Source organism: Fringilla coelebs (genome assembly GCF_963513975.1).
Source record: "Fringilla coelebs genome assembly, chromosome: 22".
NCBI classification, from domain to species: domain Eukaryota; kingdom Metazoa; phylum Chordata; class Aves; order Passeriformes; family Fringillidae; genus Fringilla; species Fringilla coelebs.
The window spans coordinates 6,086,404-6,108,359 of record NC_140048.1 but is presented as its reverse complement, the minus strand read 5'-3'; the positions used below and the strand labels follow the sequence as shown (position 1 = coordinate 6,108,359).

Sequence of the window (21,956 nt, the reverse complement as noted above, 5' to 3'; positions counted from 1 at the left end):
TCTGCCAGGTCACACATCCTCCTGGGATATCCACCTGATGCAACCCTCATCTTCTGGGTCATCCATCCACTGGGACACCAGTCCACTCATTTCTTTGCTACCCACCCCCTCACTGCAGCAAGTTGAGGGTGCTGTGGATCTCTGTAGGAGGCTTTCCCCAGCCCAAATATTATTCCTGGGGAGTCACAGCTTTGAGCTGAAGGTGAGAGAAGGAGAAAACCAGGGAATAACCCATTTATGGAGCAGACATGATGTTGGTTCATGCCTTTCCAAGCAGCAGGGAAAGCCAGCCTGAGGTTTCCAGGCTGGCATCAAAAAGGAAACAGAAACCAGGTTTGCTCTCAGTGTGATAATCCTGCAGGCAAGCTCCAGCATATTGGATGAACCTTCCCAGAAATGGAGTTTCTGCCATTAGCCCACATGCTCATGGATGTCTCCCAGCCAAGAGGCTCCTCGAGTCCCCCAGGCACTTGGGCACAGTCCCTGCCCACAGCAGGACCAGCAGTAATAAAGCTGTCTGCAACTTCTCCCATCAGGGACTTCCACACCAGAAATCCAGACCACATCCACACCTTTCCAGCCAGGATGGGGGAAATAATAACTGCACAAATGCTGGAAGCACAATTCAGAGTCCCAGCCGTGGCAGAAGTGGAGAGGGAGGTAGGATGTAGCACGATGGGATTTTAATTGGATGTTAATGGAATAAAAAAAGTGCAAGAGATGGAATTAGCCCAGGAAAAAAGTGGAATAAAGACACACAAAGCACATGCTGACAGAAATAAAGGAACTGGTGGAGTCACTGTTGCCAAGCCTGCTCTGCTGCCCAGAGCTTCCAGCCCAGATCCAGCCTGGACAACTTTCCCAAAACCACAAAAGCTTCTCAATATTGCAGGACAGGGAAGGAACATCAATCGAAAAAAGCTTCTTGCTGTGTGCCCATCCAAGTGCCAGCTGAGATTTTCTCTTCCTAGCCACCACACCTGCAGAGAAGCCCTGGGAAACCAAGCTCAGAGGCTTGAATATTGGCAAATAAAAGCCCAATAAAACCCCAACATTATATTTCTTAAATACTCACAATTTTCAAGTCAAACTCCCTTTTTCTCTGGACTATCCTCCACAGAAGCACATACAGAAGCATTACAGCTTCTGAGGTGACTTCTTACTCTTATTTTTTTTTTAACTAGTATTATAGTAGTTCTGCTTTTCAGCATTTTGCATTTATCAGCACTTCCCCCCTGCCCCATTCACACAGAGCAAACATTCCCTAATTAAGGTTTTTCTCCTCCAATTACAGTTCTATAAACCCAGAGCATTTCCTGCTGCCTGAGGCTGCACTGGTGGTGTGGGGGGAGGCAGGATTTTGGAGGTATTTTGTCTGTTGCTGATATATAGGGATGTTTTTGTACATCAGAGAGTGATAACAAAATTTCCTGACGTCCTTTCCCCAAATACTGACTCAGCCCAATTCCCTGCGCCTCGGAGCATCTCAGCATCCTGGACAGGGGGAGATGCAGAGGCCCCACAGCTCCCCACGTGCTGCTCAGCCTCTGAGCCTGAAAACTTTTGACAGCTTCTCCTCATAATCCTCAAATATAAGCTGACAAGTGCAAGTTATACTCGGTATGCTGGGGATTTCAGATGATATTTAGAGGCACGGCGCTGCCAGGGTTTGACGAGTGAGAGCCTTCCCCGCTCAGGATCATCCCCTGGCTCCAGCTAACAAACCATCCTGCCTGGATTTATTGTCAGCTTGGTTTTAGAGCAGAAAAGCTGCAATGTTGTATTTTGCTCCACACACCCCAGTCCCAGGGTTTGCTGTGCTGGTAAGGAAGGGGGAGCACAGTCCCAGCTGCCACAAAAGCCCCCAAAGGCAGGCATGAAGGAAGGAGGAGACCCTTAATGTCACCTGAAGGTAACCCCACGTGGGACAAGGAGAGTCACCAGGAAACTCACAGCTTCCCTCCTGCAAGTCTGAGGGGCTGGAATCCAACCCAAACCCCATCACCAGCTGCATTTCAGCTGCTGCCTTGGCTCTATTCTACAGCTGTTGAGGAATTCCTTTGCAGTGCTGCAATCAGCCCTCACATCCCATTTCCCAGCCCATTGCTGCACCCCAGTCCTTCCCAGCTCCACACCACCCCTTGCTGGGGCAGGAGAGCAGGGGGGTCCCAGGGAGACCAAACCCCCACAGGAGCACCTGATGGATGCACTCTGCAGAGTCCAAGTGAAAAGGATTCATTTTCCTTTCCTCATAATGAACAGTTTGAAAGTTGAGAGTGCTGGGGAGAGGTGCAGCTGAGGGAGGTGCAGCCCTTACCTGTGGAAACCCAGGGCACAGGAATATTTCTGTGTCTGCTCTGGGGTGCCCTGACCCCCAGGGCAGCACTGACTCTGACCCTCATCCATGGAGAAAGTTTTTTCAAGAGAGACTGGAATCCACAAAAGTGTGAAATAGATTATAGAGAGCAGTGCAGGTGGATCACTGGGTGAGAAATTGAGGGTTTGGGATTTTTAGTGTGTTGTGGATGGGAGCAAGGTGGAGGGCACAGGGTGCTGTCCTGGGTTTCTTCTTCATGCTTCTTCTTCCTCCTTCTCCATGGGTTTGGGTGGCATTTTGTCATTGGGCAGAAAAGTCTGCACTTCAGCTCTGTGGGATCAGTTATTGGGTTAAAAGGGAAAATAATCTGGGTGTCAGCTCTTAATTGGATAGTTTAGTCTGAAAAGCCCTTGTACCAAGAGACTGTTGGCCATTTTTAATGAAAAGCTGCTGAACTCACAGCAGTGAGACTGTTTCACTGATAAGAAATAATAAACACCTGAGTGTGAACATGAACTGCTGTCTGCAGTGCCTTCAGTCCAGACCAGAGGAACCCACAGCTGGGACCCCCACACTTACCCTGCAGAGCCTCCTTGGCACGTGCCAGCTCCTGCTCCTTCTGTGCCAGCTGCACCTTCAGCTCGGTGGCCGAGAGCACCTCTGGGGACTTGCTGCCGTGGGTCTCCTCCAGGTCCTTGGTCAGCATTTCCTTCATTTGCCGGAGCAGGTGGACCTCCTCCTGCAGCTGGGCCACCTCCTCCCGCAGCAGCGCTGGAGGAAGAAGGGACACAATGTCAGGAAGTGAGAGCTGGCTCCAGCACAGCCCCGAACCCAGGGAAACGCTGCGGGGGCGGTGTGGGATTTTCTGAGCCCCCCGTCGAAGGGAGGAATGATGGATCTGACTCCACGTTCTTAGAGGGCTAATTTATTATTTTATGATCTATATTATATTAAAGAATACTAAACTAAACTAAAGTATACTGGGGTGCTGGTTGACAGCCGGCTGAATATGAGCCAGCAATGAGCCTTGGTGGCCAAGAAGGGCAGTGGCTCCTGGCCTGTGTCAGGAATGGTGTGGCCAGCAGGAGCAGGGAGCTCATTCTGCCCCTGGACTTGGCACAGGTGAGGGCACACCTGGAGTGCTGTGTCCAGTTCTGGCCCCTCAGTTTGGGAAGGACACTGAGATGCTGGAGCGCATCCAGAGGAGGCAACGAGGCTGGAGAGGGGCTGGGAACACAAACCCTGTGAGGAACCACTGGGGGAGCTGTGGGTGCTCAGCCTGGAGAAGAGGAGGCTCAGAGGTGCCCTTATTGCTCTCCACACCTTCCTCAAGGGAGGTTGTGCACAGGTGGGGTTGGTCTCTTCCACCAGGCAGCACTGACAGAGCCAGAGGACACAGCCTCCAGCTATGTCAGGGAAGGGACAGGTTGGATATTAGGAAGAAATTTTTTACTGAAAGAATAATAAAGTCCTCGAATGCTCTTCCCAGGGAGGTGGTGGAATCACCATCCCTGGAAGTGTTTAAAAAAAGCCTGGCCATGGCACTTGGTGCTGTAGGCTAGTTGAGGTGTCAGGGCATGGGTTGGACTCAATGATCTTAGAGGTCTCTTCCAACCTCATCATTCTGCGATTCTGTAAAGAATCCAGAAAGGATACAGAGAGAAAATTAAAAGATAATAATGAAAAACTCATGACTCGCTCCAGAGCCTCCACACAGATGAGCCATAATTGGCCAATAAGTCAAAACAATTCACATGAAACCAATGAAACAATTCACATGTTGGATAAACAATCTCCAACCACATTCCAAAGCAGCAAAACACAGGAGAAGCAAATGAGATAATATAGTTTTCCTTTTTCTCTGAGGCTTCTCAGCTTCCCAGGAGAAGAATCCCGGGCAAGGGGATTTTTCCAGAAAATATGACAGTGACAGGGTGGCTCCTCCCTGCTGGCAAATCTGCTCTGCACAGCCCAAACCTGCACCACCTGGGACTGGAGAAGGAGGAGGAGGGATGTGATGGGAAGGCACTAGGAGGGAGGAAGGGAGCCTCCACTGGGTGATGGCTTTTGCATTCAAAACTAAAAGTAGATGCTAGTATGTAATAGTAAGAAGAAACCAAGAATGACTTTCCTATCCAAACCACTCTCTGACAGGGCTGGGGTCCAACAGAGTCTCTTGAGCTCCCACACATCTCAGCTCTGCCTCCTGCCACCCACAGGCTCAGGGCACACAACAAAACCACTGTGAGACTGGGAAAGGGAAGACGATGTTTCCATCCACAGCCTCAAATCCTGAATTTTGCAGATTTACACCCAGTGACTGCTCACTCCTCCAACCAGCCCCACTGCAGGAGCACCCTGGCAGAACCCAGCTGGGATCCCCTCCACAGCAGGCACTGGAGGAAGGCTCCAGCACCTCATTTCCTACAGCTGCACCCACGGTTTAGTGTAATAAAGTGATTTTCTGCTATTTCCACATTGCACCCATCACCCTCATCCTGCAAAACACTTCCAGGCTGTGCAGGTGCCACTGCAATGTTCCCTCTGAGCCTGGCTTTGCTTTCCCTCCCCTTTAAAAAACAGGTGTAGAAAAGCCCTTTCACATCCCAAATTGGCTTATTGATTTCATAGAATCATGGAATGGTTTGGACTGGAAGGCACCTTAAAGACCATCCAGTCCCACTCCCTGCCACAGGCAGGGATATTTTCCACTAGACCAGGTTGCTCCAAGTCCAGCCTGGACTTGAACACTTCCAGGGCTGAGACATCCACATCTTTTTGGGTTGGCATCATGGATACGGGGAGAAAAAAAAAGCCCCCATCAGCACAAACGTCACAGTTACCAGAAAAATGAAACAAAAATTAAACCCAAACACTTCCTCTCCAAACCACCGTGGCTGTGTCCTTTCCCTGAGCAGCAGTGAGCCTGGAGGACACCAACTGGACATGGAACACAGGGAATTTTCTCCCTGTTCTTCCTCAGAGCAGTTTCCTGTCCGGCCTGGGAGGTGACGCCGGCTGCAGGACAGGGAGAGGCAGCAGGACAGGGAGAGAGAGGCAGCTCCCCCCAGCAGCTGCACCAGGAAGGCAGAAAATCTGCTGCACATACTTGAAATGCTTCCCCAATGAAAACTGGCAAGGCCCCATTCTGTAAATTATTTAGCAATAAAGTCACTAATGAGGAACAGTCGAGCTCCGGGCTGGGGGGGTTTGGTGCAGCCCGAAGTGATTTCTTGAAATCCGTGCAAAAAAGCAAGAACTGGAGGAGGCCAAGGCCAACAGGATCTTCCCCAGGGATGGGAGGAACACAGTGTGTCCCCTCCAGCCTCTGGAAACCCTGAGAGGATGTGAAGGCTCACATATTTTGTGAGTATTTTGTGTGCAAACCCCACCAAGCGCCTTCCCCAGCCACAGAAAGCCCCCTGCAGCCCCACAAAATACCCCTGGCTGCAACAAATTGGCTTTTTTTTCCCCCCTGATAACTTATTTTCATCTTTCCTAACATGCCACTTTATCAAGGGCTATTCCTGGGAAACAAATGAACCAGCAGATGAGGAGGGAGGCAGGGCAGCTTGCACGGGGGTTGAGCGATCCCGATGGATTCCTGCAAATTGCAACATTTTGGTGGGAACCAAAAAAATCCCTGCACAGCAGGAAGTGATCTGGGCAAGGGAGAGGGGAAACAAGACCAAGGACAGACAGCCTGGGGGGAATTCTGAAGCAAAGAATTCCAGAGGGGTGTTTGGGCAAGGCCCAAGGTGCTGTAATCACTGCCCAGTGCAGCGCTCCCAAAATGCACTGGAAACACTGAAAAAAGGGAAAAGCATCTCTCCTCCTAAACAGGCAACAAGGGAATTTCATCCCCACTTAGTACTCAGCTCCTCATCCAGGCAGAAACTGCTGAAGGATTAAAATCTGAGATCTATGAGAAGCTACAGATGTAATCTGGACAGAAACATGCAGCACCATGCTCCTCACGCTGCTGGCTGCAAGCCAAACCCTATGGAGAACCTGAATTATTGATCAGCCATATATCCAAAATTCTTGGTGTTTTAAGACATATAATTTGAGATAGACATATATATATATATAGGAAAAAGGATTATGCTTTGCAATATATAGTTATATTTGCTACATATACATTATTATATCTATATGGCAAAGCCAAATCTGGTTTATAGATCTATATATCTATATTTTTTTTTCCCCTGATAACTTATTTTCACCTTTCCTTATATGCCACTTAATCAAGGGCTATTCCTGGGAAAAAAATGAACCAGTAGATGAGGATGGAGGCATCCAAATACATCCAAAATTCTTGCTTTTTAGACATATAATTTGAGATAGACATATATATATATATAAAAGGGTCATGCTTTGCAAGATATAGTTATATTTGCTACATATACATTATTATAGATATATGGCAAAGCCAAATCCAGTTTAAATACATATATATATTTAAAATTGGAAAGCACAGTCCTTGCAGCCAGGGTTTGATAGGAAATTCCCTCTTTCCAACTCCCTCTCAGGGCTCCTGCCAATGTCATGGAGTCACAAACTGGTTTGGGTTGGAAGGGAGCTTAAACTCATCTTGTTCCATCCCTTCCAGGGGCAGGGACACCTTCCACTATCCCAGGATGCTCCAAGCCCCGTCCAACCAGGCCTTGGACACTTCCAGAGATGGGGCAGCCACAAATTCTCTGGGCACACACCTGTAATGACACTCATGTACAGGATTTCCATCCCTCCAATGCTTCCTCTGCTATTCTACCCACCAAAATCACACCAATTTTCCCCCTCAAAGCACTTTCCCCCCCAGCACGGAGCATCTGCTCTCCATCACTCTTCTCCAAGCTTCCATCCCAACCCTCCAGCACCTCCTGCTCATGAGTGTCCTATGGAGAAATCCCATGTTATAATTTGGCATAATTTGCATTAAGAGACTCAGCTTGAAAGGGAAATTTTAGCTTGATTTTAAAACAGGGGGGAGAAAACCCCTGCTGCTGTGCCAGGTTGAAAGTACCTAAATAAATGACCCGAAACGTGCAGGCAGCTCTTAGAGATGGTTACAGAAAAGTTCCAATAGCTGGGAAAATGGGGTCAATTATTCAGGAACCTCATTTCAGCCTCTGCTTCTTCCACATCCAGATGGCTGAGGGAGGATTTCCATGTGATTCCTATCAGCTGGATGGAGCTGTGCCTCTACTTGAAGCTGCAGAGGAGTTTGCAGTGAGCATCACCCCTCTCTAGCAGGGACCAGGCTCAGTCCCCTTCACAAGGGGCTCCACACACCCCCAAGAATGATGCAAAAGCAATCAGGAGAAGAGAATATTTTTAAAGGCTTTTTTTTTTTTTTGCAAGTGTCACTATACCAGGGTGCACAGTTAAATCTGTCATTAGGAATTGCCTCCTAAATGCAACAACCTCAATGTGAAAAGCTTCCACAGCACTTTCCCCCCAGTATTTTTGTCCCTTTTAAATCTTTCCTCCTCTTTTTAACCCTTTTTTTTTGGGGGGGAAGAGAGGAGAATTGGGTGCTTTCTGTAATTCCTGACTACCCAGAGGAGGAGATATTGCCTTGCATGAACAAACCCCATCACTCATTCCAAGCCCTTCCAAACCTGCTGCAAGTGGGCAGAGATGAAATTAATGCAATTTAAACATTTCCCAGACCAACTGATGAAAACTACCATTCCCACTGAAATAATTGGCTGTTAATTATATTTTAGTTGATCACATTAAACTTCCATGACACTGCTGGATTCTGCATCCTTTATGCTTCAACCACTGATGGGTGTTAACAGACAACACCAAAGAGATTTTTTTTTTTTTTTAAATTGTGGTGAACATCTCCAGACAGCATTTTGGGGCTGAAATTTCCACTCCTGCTCCTGCAAATCCCATCCTGGATTCCTCTGGGCAGCAGACCAACCCTCCATGCAGCAGCAAAGCCTTTTACTGGCCTTGGAACAGGCATCACTTTAAAGACATCCATTTAAAAGCCTTTTTTTTTCCATGTAACTCAGCTGACACGATTGCTGTACACGCATTTCTGCCTTTGGAGGGGACATATTAAAAATGGATGCAGAACAAACGGTGAGGCTCGTGTGGGTGAATCAGTATCTCAGGTGAAAGCTGCATTTTGTGCTGCTTTGGTGAGTTTGATGGTGAGATGGTTTTTGCTTTGCTGGGCACAAGTCAAGGGTGTGTTTTTATCCAGAACATCAGTAGGATAAATATACATGTACACACACTTCTGTCCTAGGATGAGAAATGCAAGGGTCATAAAGAATTTTATTAGAAAAAAAGTAAAGATTGAAGACTCAGGGATGAGCTGAGTTTGTATTTTAAAGAGCATCTCATCCCCTCTCATTTTTAAGTAGCTTCTCAGCTTGGGACCTCCTTCTTGCAAAAGTGAAGAAATCTGGAGAGGAACTTCTCACAAGGATCTTGAAGTGACAGGCCAAAGGGGGAATGACTTCCCACTGACAGAAGGCACAGTTAGATGGGATTTTAGCAAGAAATTCTTCCCTGTGAGGGTGGGGAGGCCCTAGCACAGGGTGCCCAGAGAAGCTGTGACTGCCTCATCCCCAGAAGGGTTTGATGGTTTGATGCCAGACTGGACAGGGCTTGGAGGGGGTGGGATGAGATGGGCTTTAAGGTCCCTCCAACCCAAACCATTTGTAAGAGTACCCAGCTACTGCCACTGCCCAGGACTTGCTGGGGCAAAGCCCATACATCCAACCTCTCCCTTTGACACCTGGGCACCACACTGGACTCACAGTGGCTCAAAACGAGCCCCCTCCACCAAACAGCATCATCTACTCAAGGGGATAAGCACAAGGGCCTGACTTTTGTAAATCACCACTTCAGCCCAGCCTGCTGTGCACCCCAGGACCTCAGAGGAGCTGTCAACACCCAGTGCTCCCTCCCAGGTGGGTACCAGGGCGCTCAGCAGAGCCTCTTGGATTAATAAAATGAATTCTGGCTTTGCACACCTATCTCTTACTTTTAAATAAGCTTTTATTTCCCCCCTGCGCTGCTGCTGCAGTGCTACGCGTGAGCTGTCATACCTGGCCACAGATAATCCGTAAGAATTTCAGGGTAAAGCTTTCACCCAGTGAGAGCAAACCCTTGCAAACACCACTTCTGACCATTCCCTGAGTCAGACACCAGCCTGGCCTCGGTGTGCCCACATGGTCACAGCTCTGGGACAGGACCCCGAGCCACACACACTGACCCGTGCCCCATCACCCAGCTGGGGCAGGATGTCCTTTCCAAGTTACCCCCATGTCCTGGCACTCCCCACTTAGAAAATAAGGATGATTTCCACCACGCAGCGTCCCAGTCTCTGGTGGGTGTCTCCCAGGGGATGTAAGTAAATAAAACCTCATCTAAACCCCAGTGCACGGCGGCAGGAGGGTGAGCAGAGGGGCTTGGGGGCCAGGCCGGGGGGTGTGGAGGCTGCCAGAAGCACACACGGCAGAAAGCCACGGGCTGCGGGCTGCGACCCCCGCGGCAGCCCCGGAGCCGGCTCCGAGCCCTCCAACCCCTCCGGGAGACAGCCCGGACTGCGGGGGGCACCGGGGACCCTCCCAGCGCCGCGGCAGCCCGGAGCCCCCCGCCCCTGCCCCTGCCCCTGGCTGGCGCGGCCGTGGGGACAGCACGGCCACCACCGCCACCCTCCCCGCGGCCCCGGCGGCTCCCGGCGTTGTTTCGTTTCTGCCAGGAGGAAGCGAGCTGCAAGCACAAAGCCAGCGAGGGGAAGCCGCGCACGCCGCGCTGCCGGGGAGCCCCCGGGTCCCCCTTACCTGCGTGGGCTGAGCGGGGGCACGGCGCCCTGCCCGCCGCACCGCCCGCGGCCGCCCCTCGCCCTGCCCGGCCGGCCGGACAATGGGCCGGGCGCGGAGCCGAGCCCTGCCGGCAGCGGCACGTCCCCGCCGGGCTCTCCTCCCGCTCCGACTGCATGGCGGGGCACGGCGGGCCCGGGGCGGCGGGGGGGTCCCCGGTGGGCGGCTCCTCCCCGGTACCGCGCGGAAGTGCGGCCAGCGCTACCTGCGCCGGGAATTTGACCCCTCGCCGGTCGCTTGATGTCACGGCTCGGAGGAGTGGCTCTGCCCCGCACGGCCCCGGCTGCGCGGGACGGGGGCCCCACGAGTCTCCCGGAGCCCCGGGGCCGCGCAGGAACCGGCGGCGGAAATGATTCCCGGCTGGAATCATCCATCGCTCCGCCGCTGCCACCCACCGAGCGGCCAGAGCCATGTCCCCGAGGCTCTGTCGCCGGCGCTGCTCGCGATACTCGGCCGGCAGCACGGGGGAAACTGAGGCAGGAGGGTGGCGAGGTAGCCCCGGGGCTCGGGCCAGCTCGTCCTCGCAAGGCAAACACGTGCGGTGTTTTTTCTCGCAATGCAGTTGTTACTTGTTTTATGCGGGATGGCGTGAGCAGAGACAAAGCAAAACCCGTTGAAAACGCAGAGACCACCTGCCTTTCTGTGATAAAAGCCACGTAAAAATACACCAGAACAACCAAACTCTCTGAATCCAACACGCTGGTATAGATTTTCCATCAAGGTTGGAAAAGACTTCCAAGATCAAGTCGAACTCTTAACCAAATAGCACCATGGCCACTAAACCACATGGCACAGTGTCTCATCTGCTTGTTTTTTGAACACTTCTAGGGATGACAACTCCACCACTTCCCCTGAGGAGCCGGGTCCAGTGCTCGACCACTACTTCAGCGAGGAAATTTTACGGAATACAAATATTTTTGTTCCCTACGGTACACGGTGCGCTGTTACCTGCCTCACCCTGCTCCCTGGGCTATTTCCAAGCCCCCCACAGCAGACCTGCTTTATACATTTTTTCACCTGCCAAAGCGATGAAGACCTGGGCCGAAGCCCTGTGTGTTTATGAATTTTTACCTGTCTCTACACTGTTAACCTCACTAGATGAGCCCTGCCCGGCCAGCCGCCGGCTCGGGGATGCTCTGGGGGCAGCCCCAGCACACTGCACACACACACCCTCTTGCTCTGCCCAGGAAGGCAGTGCTTGAACAAAGCTCCTAAAACACAAAAGCCCCACCACATTCCACTTTACGACAGCACCGAGCCTCTGCCAGCCACAGCTCCCCCACCCTACAGCAGCAGTATCTCAGGCATGGGGAAACTGAGGCACACCCCGTGTCCATAGGCTTTGACGTTTTGGGGAAGTGGGTGACAATACAACTGCGGCAGGAGTGAGCTGTCCCGGCTCGGAAGGAACGCACCCATGGCCACCTTGTACACAAAGGGCAATAAACCAGGTTGTCACCCACCCCGTGACACCCTCGTGTCCTCCCAATAAACCAGGTTGTCACCCACCCTGTGACCCTCCTGCCCTCCCGGTGAGACCATTGCCCCTTCCCTACCCTGCTGCTTCCTCGCCAAGAGCTCGGGAAGGGCAAGGGGAAGGGAAAGGGGAAGGGAAGAAGAAGGGGAAGGGGAAAGGGAAGGGGAAAGGGAAGGGGAAGGGGAAGAAGGGGAAGGGGAAGAAGGGGAAGGGGAAAAGGAAGGGGAATGGGAATGGGAAAGGGAAGGGGAAGGGGAAAGAGAAGGGGAAGGAGAAGAAGGGGAAGGGGAAAGGGAAGGGGAACGGGAAGAAGAAGGGGAAGGAGAAGAAGGGGAAGGGGAATGGAGTCGGTTTTGTTGTGCAACGAGTGCTGGTTCTCATCGCAGCAAACCCAGTGCACGAACACGCTGGCACTGCCACATGGCCGGGCACGGCTCTGCGGTGTCCCAGCTCCTGCCATCACCCACCTCAGCTCCGGGAAGCCCAGGGAAGCTCTGCGTCACCTCCCTCCCATGGCAGCCTGTTTGCACAACTCCTCTCTCCCGCCGGGATCAAGTCGGAGCGCGCCCGTGCCCGCTCAGCTCCCGGTGCTGCGGGAGCGCTGCCACGGCCGGAGCCGCCCCACGCGAGCCGGGATCACCGCGGCACCCGCGGGTTTAATCCTGCTGGCTGCGTAATCCCAGAGCAAAGGTAGCCGTGTGACCTGCCACGGCTCGGGAAGGTGCTGAGTTCAGCGCCCCGAAAAGCAGAGGGAGGCGGTTCTGCACGTCACGGGCATTGCACAAGCCCGAAGCTCCCCGAGAGCTCCCCGGGAGCGAGCGGGAGCGCTGGGCTGGGCTCGGAGCTGCCTTCTGCTGACTAATGGTGGCCACTCACACCCAGCACCCGGCCGTGCTGAGACACTGCTGCTCTTTGACCCAGCCACGGATTCCCCCGGCCCTTCCTTTGTGATTAATGATCCCTTTGGAAGAAGGGGAAAATGGTGCTGCTGAAGTCAGAGGTCTTGTTGTCCTCTCCTTGCTCTGGATCAGCCATTGCTTTGTGGCCAGTGGTGGTCCCTGGCCTTAGCCAGGCAGGAGCTGAGGCCAGGGAGGTGTTTCTGTCCCTGGGGTCACTCCCTGTGGATTCTGGCTGCTGCTGGTGCTGGGAAAGGGACAAGTGCTGGTGTCAGTGCAGATGGGTCTGGCCCTTCTTGCCAAATCGGCCAGCCTCCTTCAGCCCTCCCTAGCCAAGATCCTCAGGGTCAGGAGAGACCCTTCCCAGCCAAGCCTGGCTCTGAAGGTCTCTGCAGGCTGAGCCAAACTTGACAACCCCTACACAAATCTGCATCATGTGTCTCATCTGCAGCTTCCTGGGCTCGGAGGGCTCACCAGGGTTATGGTTCTGAGGCAAGCAAGCTACAGGTGGTCACCACCAAAAATTGTCCCAGCTCTGCCAAAAATCCCAACCACCACCCCCAAGGGCAGGGCCCATCAGAGACTGGCAACAGAGAGTCAAGTTGGGGTCAGAAAATCGTCCAGCCCTGGCACAGGGTGCCCAGGGCAGTGGTGGAGTCCCCAATCCTGGAGGGATTTAACAGACATGTGGATGTGGCACCTGGGGACATGGGTTACTGGTGGCCTTGGCAGTGTTGGTTGGACTGGATGATCTCAGAGGGCTTTTGCAACCTTGATGATCTTATGATGGTGTGAAAAGGCAACTCAACTTCAGCACTGCTGCTCCAAAGGGAACAGTTCTCCCTCCCTGCAGCACGGAACAGGAGCTGCTGGCTGATCAAATGCAGCCTGAGCATCTGGCTGGTGCTGTGTGTCACTGCCCTGGAGGCACCTGCAGCCGCTGCTGAGTGACCTCAGCCCTGCTGGAGAATCCCTGCAGAAGGCCAGCCACGCATCCTTCAGAGCCACATCTGACCTGGAGGACAGAGCTGTCCACAAAAACCACCAGAACAGAAAATTCTGGAGACCTCATACAAGGTTTTCTGCCTCAAAATCCCCCCTGCTTCCAGGAAAAGTTACTAAAACTTCCCTCCCACGGCCATGGAAACCCCCCTCTCCATCCCCCTCTCTGCAAAATAAAGATAACACAGCGAGGACATGTTTCAAAACAGAGCCGATTTCTTTTTTCCCCCTGGTTTTTCCTTCAAGGAAAAACTTCTCTCAAAAATGACAGATTTTTGTCAAACACTTCACTCATGACAAATTGGCATTGTCACGGAGGAGAGCGCTCGGCTGGGATCTTCAGAGGCACTTTGGGAACCTCCATCTGCTCCTCCTGAGTTAAAACCCGACGGTGCTGGGGCTGGGGAAGGTAATGTGTGAGGCAAGGATTCATTAACATCGATCTGGCTCCAAAACCAGAGGCGCTGAGAGTAATTTTCATTGAGGAACTTGGCACCATTTAGCACCTCCTCCTCCTCCTCCTCCTCCAGTGCTGTCGGAGTATTTTAAGCTCCTGAAAATCACACGTGCATCACCAAGAGTTTTTGCAGTTATTAATGAAAGCCTCAATAGAGAGAAAAATCTGAATTTTTTTGCTAGCTCCCTATCCAGGCCATACACAGCATTTCCCCCTTCTTTAAAACATCCCTGCAAAAGCTGTTTTTAAGAGGCAAAAAAGCAACAGGGAAAGGGCAAACATTATCATGTTGGTTCCAATCTCATTTGGTACAACTTCCTGAGCACATCACAGTTCCTTCTATTGTGCTTTTTAATTTTATCACTAGGATTATATTTATCATCACAGACGTTTTATGCCTAACTTCTGGGCTCTTTACAATATTTTCATTCAAATGCTAAAAGGCTGTAATGAGTCTAAGATAATGGCCTGCAAATATAAATGACAGAGATCAGAATAGGGGGAAATTGGTTAAAAAGGAAAACAAATAGAAATTATCCATCTTAATTTGCATTCAGAGATGGTAAGTGGGGAAAAAAAAAATCGATGTATTATGGAGAGGGAGGTTTCACCTGAACCCAACAGAACCTGCTGCGCTTCTGCAACATCTGGATCCAGCTGCAAATGTCAGAGACTCCTCCCTGCCCTCCCCAGCTTCATCAGCCCTAATGAGGGAGGGATGGCACAGACAGCTGCAGGTTTGTGGCCCTGCAGGGACAGGGTGGGCACGGATCAGCAAAACCTGAGTTCCCCGAGAGCTCTGAACCGCTGAACCCCACCAGAATCAATATTTTCCTTTTTAAAACAATGCTGGGGGGAAAAGCACATCTCATATAGATTCAGTGTTATTCTGGGTTTTACATTATTCATTGAACCTCATCCCATGTCATGCTGCAGTGAATATATTACCATATATGATGATACAAAAATTACATGACTCCTGCAAATACCCGATAAAGCGTCGGGCTGGGCTGCTAAAGGAGCTGCAATTGCTCATTAGCAACGTGTAATTACACTGCCACATGTTGGGGCTGAGCCAGTGCCAGTACAGGGAAAAAGAAGGGAAATAATAATAATAATAATAATAATAATAATAATAATAATAATAATAATAATAATAATAATAATAGTAGTAGCAAAATATTTATAAATTAGGCAACAATGAACTCCAGAGCTGCATGGTGGGTCTCAAACTTTGGGAAGCATTTTCTGGTATAATAATAATAATAATAATAATAATAATAATAATAATAGCAAAATATTCATAAATTAGGCAACAATGAACTCCAGAGCTGCATGGTGGGTCTCAAACTTTGGGAAGTATTTTCTTGTTGAAGCCTAATAATAGAAAAATAATCATAAATCAGGCAACAACGAACTCCAGAGCTGTGTGCTGGGTCTCAAACTTTGGGAAGCATTTTCTGGTTGAAGTCTACTACTACTACTACTACTACTACTACTACTACTAGAAAAATAATCATAAATCAGGAAACAACAAACTCCAGAGCTGCATGGTGGGTCTCAAACTTTGGGAAGCATTTTCTGGTTTAATAATAATAATAATAATAATAATAATAATAATAATAATAATAATAATAATAATAATAGGAAAATAATCATAAATCAGGCAACAACAAACCCCAGAGTTGTGTGCTGGGTCTCAAACTTTGGGAAGCATTTTCTGGTTGAAGCCTAATAATAATAATGATGATAATAATAATAATAATAGCAAAATATTCATAAATTAGGCAACAGATCTGCATGGTGGGTCTCAAACTTGGGGAAACATTTTCTTGTTGAAGCCTTATCTCCCCCTGAGCACATCCAGGAATGTCACTGCAAGGGCCAGGGTGTCCCCAGAGCCTCCCAGCCCAGCCCAGCTCTGCAGGGACCGTGGGGGCACTTGGAGGGAACAGGCTGCATGCAGAGAAATGGCAGGGAAATGGGAAATCTGTTGGGACAGCTTAATGATTTATCCCTGAGTATAAATGTGCTGCTGTTTCTAAAAATGGCTTTGCAGCCTCAGTGCCACCTGTGGCTCGAATGGGGCTGAAGGTGGGCAGCTCCACTCTGATATTGGCCACTATCTTTAAAACCAGCTATTATTGCCTTTTAAAAAAATTTTTAAGCTGCCCTGGAGCTTCCACAGAGTTTCTAATGCTCTGTCTTCATCAACCACTCCACCTATATATATATATATATAAATATATAAATATAAATAAATGTGTATTTGGGAATTCAGTATAGAAAAGAGGTTTTTATGACACCCACACAACCTGCTGCATTCATCAACACAACCAAAACTTACCCAAACCCCATTTCTTTGCACCCAAAACCTGACACTCACTTGGCACTAGGCTTGTGCACGTGCATAGACTCCAAGTGATGCTCCAGCCCAATTTTTGGTTGCTTGCAGGAATTGCAAAGATAAATTAAAAAAAAAAAATTGGGAATAAAGCCTGGCTGGGGTGGCTGGGATTTGTGAGGCAGGTTAGGAAAGCCCAAAGGGCTGCATGGATCAATGACCCCTGAGCCTGGCCATATCCCATTCCCCTCCTGCCACTGTATGTATCAACAGAATATTTATAAATCAATTGAAAGCAATTAATCAGCTAGAGAAAGATAAGGGATAATGAAGAAAAGAGATTAGCTGGCGATGCACAAACAGGGCTCCTCTGGGGAGGAGCTGCTGTGGTTGGAAGCCTCCTCTGCAAAGCCTATTAGCTCCACTTAAAAAAGAAATTTAAAAGAGGCAACCTGAATAATTAAAAGGAAGAGTTAATGGTTCATGCTAACAGCTTCTAAAAACCTGCAGCAGCCGTGTTTGTTAACCAGGGGGACCTGCAGATAAAGCACAGCTGCAGCCCCACAAACATTCCTGCATCCCCTGGCACCTGGACAGGGCCACCATCCTGCTGGGCTCACCTGAGTGCCCAAACCTTGGAGCTGAGCTCTGAACAACAACAGAGAAATGTGAGGAGGGATTTAAATCCTGATATTGCCCACCCAGGGTATCCCATGGTAACCTGCCAGTCACCAACCTGCTCCTTGCTGGCTAAGCCAGGGCTAAATATATTGCTGGCTTGGTTGCCAGCTGAAAAATTAACCTCTGGGCAGGGCAGTCACCATTTCTGCCATTTTTCTGTAAGTTTTCCTACAGATTTTTCCACCCTAATCCTTCCACACCAAACTCTGGGCACGGGTAGGACCAGCAGCATTTTCCTAGGCTGTACTGCTGCCAATAATCATTTATTTACCACCCAAAAGATGCCAACACCAGGGCTGGCCTTAATCCAGCCCACACCACCATGATGATGCCATTAAGAACTGGGTGTTTTTGGCCAAAATAACTTCCTGAAGCTGCCACTTAATTTTTGAGGAGAATCCAAAAAAATACGGCATCCCCTGGCTGTGACACCCTGGGGATGTCTGTGAGGAGCTTTCCCAAATTTATGGGGAAATTGGCAGCCTCTCCCAGTGCTGTGGGATCCCCCCTGAGAGCTGGCATCTCAATCAGGAAGCCCCACACAGCATTTCAGTGCAATTCTTGCCTTTTTTCAAGTAGTACTCAACAAAATTGCCAGGTCAGAGCTGGAGCTCGTGGGTTTTTTTTTTTCAGAGGAGGAGGGTAAATCTCTCCCCACCTTCCTCACCAACCTGCAAGGCAGCAATTTAAAAAACTCCCCCAGTTCTGCTGCTCAGGGGGCTGATGTTGATTTATCAGGGGTGAATCCACAGGCTGAGCCTCTCATGATGCCCAATAGTATTTTTTCCCTCTTATTGTTAATATTTTTTTAAAATAAATGAAATAAACCTGAAGGTTTTTCCTAAGCATCAAGAGAGATAATATTTTATTTACCTCATATGCAGCACTTAATGAACTTCCAATCTCTCTGCTTATTAAAACTTTTCACTGCAAAGTTTGTTCTACCCTGCCAGGAGGTTCAGGAGACACCTGCAGGTTTTAAACCACTGTTTTTCCACCAAAGTGTTACTACCACAGTAAATTTCACAGCACACCTGACTGTGATGAAATAAATAAACCCATTCCTATAAAATCACAGAGTGGTTTGGGTTGGAAGGGACCTTAAAGCTCATCCAGTTCCACCCCTGCCATGGCAGGGACACCTTCCACTGTCCCAGGTTGCTCCAAGCCCTCTTTGGGAAAAAAAACCTCCAAAATTACCCCAAATCAGTGCTGGAAATGAGATTTTTCAGTCTGAAAATGAGGAGAAAATTGCCAACCAGTACCAAAAATATCTTGTTTTTCTGAATACCCACAGTGTTGCTGGGATGGGAGTGTGGCAGTGGGGGGTGTAATGCTGCCCCATCCATTTTACACACATTCCCAAAGGCAGGAAAAGCCATTTAAAGCTGAGAGGGCTGCACTGGGTGCCTGCCTGGAATTAAACACCACACTAGGCAGCAAAGTTAATAAAAGTGACAGCTTTTTATTCATCTTGCCTTGTGCTGCAGTGCTTGGAGGCAGCAGGGAGCTGCTCCTATGGAGTTATCAGGGCACTGCACCAGGCAAACCTGGGGCTGGGAGAATAGAATAAATTTTTAAAAAATTATTTTATTTTTTTTAAATTAAATAAAATTAAAGTAAAATGAAACCTGGGGCGGGGAGAATAGAATAAATTTAAAAATTGTTTTATTTTAAAAATAAAAAATAAATAAAATAAAATAAATGGAATGGAATGGAATGGAATGGAATGGAATGGAATAAAATAAAATAAAATAAAATAAAATAAAATAAAATAAAATAAAATAAAATAAAATAAAATAAAATAAAATAAAATAAAATAAAATAAAATAAAATAAAATAAAATAAAACCCAAAGGGAGCAGCAGAAGGCACAGAAGCTATATGTCAAAGCCAGCAGCAGAAACCCAAGTTCTGTCTGGGTGGGGACATGTAGGGCTGGATCCCTGTGGAATGAGTTCAACACTTTGTGGATTAACTCTTGGTAGGGTGGAAAAACCATCCCAGAGGAGGTGTGAGGATGTACTAAAACCCAACTCAGCAGAGAGAAAAAGAAATCATGTGTTTTATTTCCATCCAGATGAAGCAAACCAGTTCTGCTTCCTGGGGAAAACCACTCTCTGTTCTGTCTGGAGAGCCCAGAGAAGTGGAGCAGAGCAATTCCTGCAGCAGGTGAGTGAGCAGGGAGCAGGTGAGAACACCCAGCTCCATCCCAGTGAGCCCAGATGCTGCACTGTGGCTGGAAAGAGGTGGTTGAAGGATCACTTTGATTTTTTAAGCTGCACTAAATGCCTCCCCAAGCTCCCCAGGAAACACCCAGAGCTCAGGGAAGGTCACAGGGGGATGTACCAACCCTTGCATGCCCTGTTTTTCAGAATCTCAGAAAGTTTGGGCTGGGAGAGACCTAAAAGCTCATTTTTAAAACCACTTTTTTTCCCACTAAAATGTGACTACCACCCTAAACATCACAGCACAGCTCTCAAACATTCCCATGCCCATAAAATCCCAGAGTGGTTTGGGCTGGAAGGGACCTTAAAGTTCATCTTGTTTCAATCCCTGCCATGGCAGGGACACCTTCCACCATCCCAGGGTGCTCCCAGCCCTGCCCAGCCTGGCCCTGGATGCTTCCAGGGACGTTCCTGCCACTCTGGCCAAGAAGCAATTGTATTAACTCAAAGCTAAATATGATCAAGAGTAATAATTCAAGTATGGGTTTTCAATGTGGTACTTGAGGAAGACAAAAAAGATGTTATTTCCTGCTCTTTATTCACATAAAGGTTCTGCACTCATCCACCTTTTCTGCACTGCCCTCACAGGACCTCTCCCAAGCTGTGCCCAGCACTGGGCATTTTCCCAGAAAAAACATTGTTGTACTGAATAAATGAGGCCAATAATAACAAAAAAATAAAATACCCAAAGCAATGGGGGGATTTGGAGGAGATAAAAAAAAGCCACAGGCAAATGCAATTCTTTCTACTCAGTGCAAGCAGCAATGTGGGGAACAAAGATGGGAGAAGGGGCAGCCAAATGACTCCAGGATTAGTTTTATAGCTGGGAAAATTAAAGAAATAGCTGATTATTCAAACACCAGACACCCACTAAAAAAAGATATTAAAGAAATAACTGATCATTGACACCCCAAACCCCCCACCCTGCTGAGCACACCCAAAAGATTTCAAAACGTCCAAATTCTTCAAAACTCTTTTTTTACTTGGTAAAAAAGGGATTTTTAAAAAATAATCCAGCTGTTTTGTGCTGGGACAGGATGCTGGCCAAGTCCCCTCTCTCAGGGGCTGCCTGTGAGATTAGAAGAAAAAGTATCTAAAATTCAGGCTGGGTGAAAGGGTCTCCATTTCAATAATTCGAAATACAAAAGTCTCAGCAAGGCCTTAAATAATTCAGAACCTTTAGGAGAGGCCCAGCACAGCCCCATGTTGAGTCACTTTTTGGTAACTGCTCTTTTCACCAATTTCCCCCCAGCTCCACCACAAAAATGATGGAAAAAATCCCTTTATTTTCTTAAGGGAGATTCACCCTCGCACCACAGTCCCCACAGGAGTACAAATATTTGATGCAATCAGAAAGCAAACAAAACAGTCCCAAGATGACAACTGAGAGGGAAACAATCTGGGAAGTTTTAACCTTCAAAATCTGTCTCTTAATTCTGGTTGTGATTTCTGCGGGCGAGGGAGGAGGATAAAACACAGAGTGGTGTCTGCTCCTGCCTTCCAAAGGCAACTTGAAATGGGATTTTAGGAGAACATGACCAGGCCAGAGTTAATGCTATTAAAATTCAGAGTGCAAAGAGAGCTGATAATCCCAGCTGGTTCCTGGGACAAGAATCCGATTGTGCAGCACGCAGAGATTTGGTGCTGCTGGCTGATATTGATTTGATTTGATTTTATTGGAAAGGGGGGAAAAAAATAAGGGAGAAGGATCAAGAAGGAAACCCTGAGCTCTTCAGCAGCATCAGCCCAGCTCTCCACACCCACAGCTCAGCAAGCAGAAAGTGCTGGCAAACTGAAGTGAAAAAGGTAGAAAAAAACAGAGATTTGGAGATAAAATCATCCCCTGGGCTGTGAGAGCTGAGCTGCCCAGGCACAGTGGCACAGGAGGGGATGCAGCTGCAGAAGAGCCCCAGAGCATCCCCAGCAAGACACAAAATCCTTCCCCCAGACCTGCAGCACTGCCCTGGGAGCTCTGGAGAGCTGAAATCCCAAACTTGATCATGATCCTGTGCACCTTCATTTCCTGCACACTTCAGCCAGGCTCTGCATCTGCAGGAGCCACTGAGGGACCACTTAAGAGGAAACAAGTGGAAATGCAGCTGCTGTATTTATACACACAGAGTATTTTGATTTTTAAATTATTATTTTTTTTAATGCTGCCTCGATTTTGTACCAATTAATCCTACAGCCAGAGATTCTCTTCTGTTCTTCAGCCACTTGCAAAATCCTCCCAAAAGATTGCTGGGGGTTATAGAGGAATTATGTTGGTTAGTGAGCCAGTTATTATCCCTCTGATAAGAGGAGCTGATCTGGGCAGAGAGGCATTGGCTCCACACTATTTGCAAGGAAAAATTAAAGCAGAGATAGTGGCAGGTTTGCTCAGCTCCTGCCTTATCTCCAAAGCGTGGCAGAGATATTATTTGATCCAGTTCTGGCCAGGGGAAGAAAGCAGGGCTCCAGGGGAATTCAGCAAAGGCAGTTTTTCCAGGCATTGGCAGCTCTGACACTGCAGAGAAAATCAAAATACAGCAGCAGAGATGGCCAGGGGAACCTGCATGCTGGGAGTTTTGGGAGCAGACACCTGGAAATTGGGGGTGCTGTGATTTAGGTTTATTTTATGGTGAAATGCACCCATAAACCTGCAAGGTGCCATAAATTCCTTCCTTGGTGGATGCAATCGAGCTGAAATCAGCCCTGGGGGG

The 21,956-nt window shown here is 48.8% G+C and overlaps 1 protein-coding gene across 2 annotated transcripts in view; it reads right to left on the bottom strand.

Moving 5' to 3' along the window:
* KAZN (kazrin, periplakin interacting protein) overlaps positions 1-21,956 on the bottom strand; it is an 89,778-nt gene that overhangs the window by 8,912 nt on the left and 58,910 nt on the right. Inside the window, exons 1-2 of one of the 2 annotated variants that reach the window (XM_084220146.1) lie at positions 10,132-10,246; positions 2,897-3,088 (exon numbers count right to left, since the gene is read on the bottom strand). In XM_084220146.1, coding sequence (XP_084076272.1) covers positions 2,897-3,032 — 136 coding nt within the window. In that variant the 5' untranslated portion in view covers positions 3,033-3,088; positions 10,132-10,246. Of the gene's footprint in view, positions 1-2,896; positions 3,089-10,131; positions 10,247-21,956 lie in introns of those variants that run through there. The other variant, XM_084220145.1, reaches the window with a different exon arrangement.